Source organism: Monodelphis domestica, chromosome 4 (assembly GCF_027887165.1).
Source record: "Monodelphis domestica isolate mMonDom1 chromosome 4, mMonDom1.pri, whole genome shotgun sequence".
In the NCBI taxonomy this organism is placed as follows: domain Eukaryota; kingdom Metazoa; phylum Chordata; class Mammalia; order Didelphimorphia; family Didelphidae; genus Monodelphis; species Monodelphis domestica.
Window position 1 is genome coordinate 9,863,269 of NC_077230.1, and position 6,765 is coordinate 9,870,033.

A 6,765-nucleotide genomic window follows, 5' to 3' on the forward strand; every position below is an offset into this window, starting at 1 on the left:
GAGGGAGAGGGATTGAATGTGAGCGATTTTCTGTAGAGCTGATAAAGCTTGGAAACTAACTGGGTATGGGGGGAATAGCGTGAAAGAGACGACAAGTCAAGGAAGGTTCCAAGGTTAGCCCCCTGGATGGCCATGGTGGGGTCCTCCAGAGAACGAGGGCTCCATGGCCACCCGAGGCGCTTCCAATCTTCTGATTCTAGGATCTGAATCTAGGATCTAGGACACTGCCCAGCAGCAGTGAGATCTCGTGAGCATGCTCTAAAAATGTTACCAATGGCGCCCCCAACCTGAGAGTGATGCTTGACGAAGTTCCCAAGGAGTCATTCCTCTCCAGTGAGTTTCCTGCTAAAAACCCAAGGAGAAAGCAAAGGGAGGATTTGTGACTAAAATTGAGCGGGGTCTGGAAAGAGGCAAACCCGGCAAACAGAACCCCGATTCTGGCCAGACTGTCCCTCTCAGGCCTGCCTGTGCATTTCTGCTGACTGGAATGCCTTCAGCATGAGCTCATGTCTTTCCAGAAACAATCCCACTTAATGCCTTCATTCAGCCCAAGGGGTATATAGAGGGGCCGCTGTGCACCTCGGGGCAGTGCAGCCCAGGGAAGGACACCACTGGCCCTCGAGTGCTTGCATTGTCTCCTCGACTCTCCACCTTGGTGCCGGCAGACATGGACATAACCATCCAGCACCCCTGGTTCAAACGCGCTCTTGGATCCTTATATCCAAGCCGCCTGTTTGACCAGTTTTTTGGGGAAGGCCTTTTCGAGTATGACCTCCTGCCTTTCCTCTCCTCCACCATCAGCCCTTATTACAGGCAGTCACTCTTCCGCACTGTGTTGGAGTCGGGCATTTCTGAGGTAAGCCTCTTTTTCTTCCCTGTAGCAGATGCCCTTTTCCTGCTCAGTTTGCACAGAGAGGCAGAGGCCGAGGCTTCAATGACCCAGAGCCCTTCTAGAGGAGGAAGATGAGGCTTGGCCTGGTGCCTGTTCCGGCAGCTCGCATTCCGTTTCCATCCGTGTCCTCGGGCTCCGTGACTCACTTGGCCCGTCCGTTAGCCGGCCTCATGCCCCTCTCCCAAACCCCCCTCCAAATGCTCGCATTGCTAGACGTCTCCACTCGGTCCAGCCCAGCCCCAACCGGTGCTCGGCACTTCCCATTCTTGAAGTCCGGCTGCATGATTGCATCCCGAATGGAGAAGTAGTGCGGCAGCACCGAGGCAGCGGAGCGGCACTGTCGTCCACACCGCGTCCCTGGGAAGGGGGGAGCTGGAGATAAATCCAAACTGAGCACGACCGTTCTCTTTTCCTCCCATCAGCTCATGACCCATGTGTGGTTTGAAATGCACAAACCACATGCTGGACACCCCAAGAACAACCCTACCAAGGCAAGTTGTTTGTGTTCAGCTCCTTCCCCAACTGTGTGCTCCGGGCTGTGGAAGCCAGGCTGGGGGTGGGGCTTCCTGGTGGCCTTCCAGTCAGTCTCTCTAGACGGTCTGCAGAAAGCTTAGTCTCTTCCCTTTGGAGTTCCCTTTGGACCTCCCCGCGCCTGGTCTTACAGAAACAAAAAAAGAGGCAAGAAGTGCCCGACAGGTAGCCCGAGGAGATCCAGGGCCCTGGTAAAAGGGCTGGTGAAGTAAAGGACGGGGAGAATAACTGATGTTTAGAGAGCCTTTGAGAGCTGCCAAGGTGCCTGGGAAGCCTCTACCTCATTTGAGCCTCACAAAGACCCCGGGAGGCTAGTACTCCAAGGATTCTTAGCCTTCTTTCACAAATGAGAAAAATGATGCTCAGACAATGAGTGACTTGTCCAAGGCCACTCAGCTAGTAAGAGTCAAAAGTACGATTTGAACCCGGGTTCTCCTGACTCTAATGTTATGTGCAGCCCGTCACGCTGCAGTGATTTTATTCGTGTAAGTAAGTGCTTCAGCAATGCCCAAATGCTCAAAAGGGAAGATGAGGTATGTAAAGAATGCCCTAGTCAGCTTCACCCATTGTTTGAAACGGAAAGATTGGGAAGAAAGTTCAGACTTCTGTGGAGATCTGTTATTACATGTAATTGGTAAAGGAATGAACAATAGTATTCAAATGGATCAGCAATGCAGTTATTTCACACTGTTGACCAGAGAGACAACTAGATAGGCCACGTGAACTCCAGAGGGGAGACGACTATGTGAAAGCCTTGGACAAAATCGACAAGTGAAAAACCTCGTATTGAGAAAACATTGAGTTGATTATTATTATTATTATTATCCGTCAAATAATTCAACCCACGTTATTTTGCTTTTAGAGTCTCTTACTCTACGTCCCCTGTCTTAAAAGTGGAAGGAGCCACAGACCTATTCTAACCCCTTGAGCTTTCTACAGTCCATTTCGGGGAACATGGAAGAGAACTGTTTCCTTGTCCTCCAATAGTAAATGTGCAGTTGCCATTTTCATTTCAGGTGAGATCTGACCGAGACAAGTTTGTTATCTACCTGGATGTAAAGCACTTCTCTCCTGAAGATTTGACTGTGAAGGTGGCCGATGACTATGTGGAGATTCATGGGAAGCACAGTGAAAGACAGGTAAGATGAAAATCATTAGCATCCATCATGAGCGAACCCTTCGTTTCTCGTTTATTGCCTTTTTGAAGTCCTTATTTGGACCGAGAAAGAGGAAGAGCTGGTCAGAGAGATAGGACAGAGAATGAATTATTCACATTAAACCACTTCCTTCCGAGAGTCACAACGAAGCCTCCAAAACCTCTTAGAAGACAAACCGAGCAATGTAAGTGCTTATTGGCAGGCTGGTCTGCCGGAACACCAGTCTACGAGTGACAATACTGGCTTTCGACTATGGCTCGACTGCCAGTGGAGGTTAAACTTCATTTCCCAGTTACTCCATCAGCCAGAAAAATGCTTCAATATATCAAGGATGCGTGATTTCCTCTTGTGGGAATTCATTCCTTCTACCCAGTGGCAGATAACAAGCCATTGTAATTGACAGTCTTGGAGAACTGATTCATGTCGATTGGGATGTGCCGGGGTCATGCAGCTAGTCCGAGTGTCAGAGCCCTCCGAATCGTGTGTTCTGGCTGCTCTACCAAAGGTGCTAGAGCAATGATGTCATTAAAGGAGCTAAGATTTGTGCTAAGCTCCTTAAACTAGGGAGAGTTTGGTTCCTACACCAACCTACAGGTGCTTAAGACAGATTTTAATTGAGTCAACTTGCCTTTGAGATACATGATTGAAAGGTCCTGAGCACATACTGAGTACGTAATATTGGGGTACCAAAGGGAAGTCTCCCATTCCATCTATGTGATTTCAGCCTTAAGCTTAAAAAGGAGTAGTGGGCAATTGTTTAGCCACATCTTGGTCTGTCACAATCCAATGTCAAATTGTGTTTTGGTTCAGGGAAAACTAAAGCAAGTTATTTTATCTAAAGCACTTTGACTTTTCACACTGCAAGATGACTAGCATCATGGAGAAGAACAAATAACATAGCTTGAGGCCTGGACATTTTCCACACATGGTATGGAAAATCAGAATAAAAACATATAGTAGATAAATGTGATAAACTTGAAGTGAAATGCAATTGACTGTTAGCAGAAGACATCTTTATGTTCTTCTTAAAGTTATGCCTTTCCCTAAAATATGAGGAACTTAAGAAAATTCCCTGCTTGAAAAATCATGTCCCACTAAGTCTTATTTTTTGCTACTTGGAATATTTACAAGTATTTTAATCTCATTTAGCCAATGAGGCATTTCTCCATCCTATCTTATTTAAATGACAGCTTCAGTTTACAGAAAAGAGAATGTAGGTGAATCTGCAAAATCAGAGACCTATCCAAGGAACTTCAAATTAATTTTCATCTAGGTTGGGGTTTTTGATCCTTGACATTTCATTGCTATAAATCCCAACTTTATATTTGTATGTGGTTTGTATGTGTGTATTCACATATATGTATACGCATGTTCAAAACAGTGGGATCATTTCATGAAGCCCATTTTAATTCAAGAATTAAGTCGATAGAGTTGGAAGAACAGATATATTGGTCATAGAATGACTATATAGAAAATGCCTAGAAAAACTATTATGAAGATTCCATTTTTCAAAGTTTATTGTTTTAGAAATAGAATTGTGGTTGACAAGCATCTCCAACAGTTTAAGGCCCCAAACCCTGAGCTCTGGGTTTGTTTGGATTGGATTTAATATTGGGAGACATCTAAAAATTATCTCTTGGTCTCATTTTGTCCTCTCTCAAAGATTTCTCTGGGAAAATTAAAAATATAGCTTGTTTCGGAGTCTCTGGAGCTGTGGGCAAAAGAGTTCTCAGTTCTTTTCCAAGCCCTTAAGGTAACAACAAACATTATTTAGAGGTATCTAGAGGGCTTTATCCCTCAGAAAACACCTAAAGGAAGCATTGTATTCCATAAACAATTGAAATTCTTTCCTTGTTTCTGGTGCCTATGATCTTCCCCAACCTTCAACCTCATCTCTGGTACCTATATATGTCTCTGGGATATAGCACCATAATCAATTGTTTGGCCAAGTGTTATAAAACTCACATAGAAATGAATATCCATAGGATGCAAATTGACTTTTAAAACCACAAGTTAACATTATCTATATTAGACTACATTTTCATTTATTTTGTTAAACATTTCCCTATTAAGGCAAAACAAAACAAAACAAATTTCCCAATGAGACTCAGAGGTTTTATGGGCTTGACACTTCTTGTTTGAACTATTCTTGGAAGGGAAATGAACTTGGGGTTACTAACCATGCAACAATCCTTCCTGTTCTACACTCTAGTGAGTCCCACTTTCACTTCATGATGCATGTAGTACTCCAGCCTTTGCTTTGAGCACATGATAGGAAAGTTCCCTCAACTCACAAAGGAAAACAAACTTGGGGTTGGCAGCGAGGAAACCCTTTTTCCATTGGCCTGACTGTTTTCAGATAATTTTTTGGGTAGCAATAGAGGGAAAAGGTCTAAGTCTTTTGCTCCCGCATCCTGTGGCTCTGTACTTTGATGATCCTCCAGATATAGGGTCATGTACACCATCTTTTCTCGGCTGGCAGGATCTAACGACTCTTTTCTCTTTAGAATTCTAGATTCCAAATTTTCCAGGAAATATTCCCTCTCCTTGAGATTCAAGAGAAGGATTTCCAAAATTCATCATAGAATGGGAATTCTTAGGCATGGTTTCCCAATAACTGTAGGGGACAGTTGATTGATGTCTGTCTTTGAGTCATCATTCTTTCCCACCTTTGCCTTCCCCCAGGATGACCATGGCTATATTTCCCGTGAATTCCATCGCCGATACCGCCTGCCTTCCAACGTGGACCAGGCCTCCATTTCCTGCTCCCTGTCTGCTGATGGCATGCTGACCTTCTCTGGTCCCAAGATCCACTCCAACATGGAATCAAGCCACAGCGATCGGTCCATCCCTGTATCTCGTGAGGAGAAACCCACCTTGGCTCCCTCTTCCTAGGCTGAGGCAGTGTGAGTCCCACAGGCTGCTGTCAGCTGCAGTCTGTACTCACCAAGCCATTGCATAGATACCAGGGGAAAATGTAGAAAAGTCGGAGTTGGTTTTTTCCTCTGCTCTAGCCTCTCTTCTTGTTGTTGTTTTCATTTTCTTAGATGGGACGAAGGTCTGAGAGAGTCTGAGACATTGGGCCTTGAGGCCTCACCCCTAAAGAGCTGTGATGTTAGTGATGACCTAAATCTAAATGTTAAAAACCCCAAATCCCATCACCTGGCTGTTTGCAGGAATGGCCATTGTCCTATGCTGTTTTTAATAACATCTTCGAGTGCCGGAGGGTGTTCCTGGGGTTAACCTCCAGTAAATCAAATGAGGGAGAATCAGCAACTGAGTTGATCCAGGTAAAGATCAATTGAACTGTGGAGAGTAGTTTACCTTTAATAAAGTGCCTCCAGGGAACTGAAAGGTTCCTCACCTATGACACAACCGAATATTTGCGGATCACACAGCTGGATTTTTAGACAGGTGTATCCCTATAGTAAGGATGTTAGTTTCTGTTAGTGATGCTTCCTATGACAGCAAGGAGTAGGTGTTTCACAGCTTTGGAGATTCTGTGAGAGAGTTACATCATAGCATTACGGCTTCAGATCCCCACTGGGATCTCATAAGGCTGCATGTCTCAGACGATCTTTCTCAAAATCTTAAAATTTCTAACATAGGTTCACACCATTTAAGAATACCACCACTGGCCATCAATAAAGTAAATGTGACATGAGCAAACAATGGTTTCTGGTCTATTTCTTTCTTTTCTTAAAGTTTGGGATGGAAAATGAGAATACGTTTGGAAGTGGTGGGAAAGATCTCAAACACTAATATTCTTTTTTTGCATGTGTGCTTTACTTCAAAGGTAGGATTTTTATTTTTATTTTTAAATAATTAATTAATTTAGAATATTTGTCCATGGCTACATGATTCATATTCTTTCCCTCCCTTCCTCTCTCCCCCCTCCCATAGCCAAGGAACAATTCCACTGGGTTTTACATGTGTCATTGATCAAGACCTATTTCCATATTATTGATATTTGAACTAGGATGATCATTTAGAGCTGTGATGACATGACATGCGTGTCAGCATTGGCACATGCAGCCATTTTGATGCATGCAGACTCAGCACAGGAACCACCTGGGGAGCCCTGTGCCCATAGCTGTGGCAATGGCTATGGCCATGCCCCAGCCCAGAGAGGGGGCGGAAGGGAAAGGACTGCTCCATGTACTGACCACGGGGCCTGCTGGGGGC

At 44.6% G+C, this 6,765-nt stretch overlaps 1 protein-coding gene across 2 annotated transcripts; it reads left to right on the plus strand.

Annotated features, from left to right (window-relative positions):
• Window positions 1–552: 552 nt before the first annotated feature.
• On the plus strand, window positions 553–6,249 carry CRYAA (crystallin alpha A). 2 transcript variants are annotated; one of them, XM_001364608.3, is made up of 4 exons: window positions 553–856; window positions 1,315–1,383; window positions 2,440–2,562; window positions 5,266–6,249. In XM_001364608.3, the coding sequence occupies exons 1-4, from the start codon at window positions 668–670 to the stop codon at window positions 5,473–5,475; spliced, it is 591 nt and encodes a 196-aa protein (XP_001364645.1). In that variant the 5' UTR covers window positions 553–667; the 3' UTR covers window positions 5,476–6,249. The 2 variants fall into 2 exon arrangements, with proteins under 2 accessions (XP_001364645.1, XP_001364715.1); XM_001364678.3 differs by lacking the exon at window positions 1,315–1,383 and having other exon boundaries at window positions 559–856.
• The last annotated feature ends 516 nt before the right edge of the window (window positions 6,250–6,765 follow it).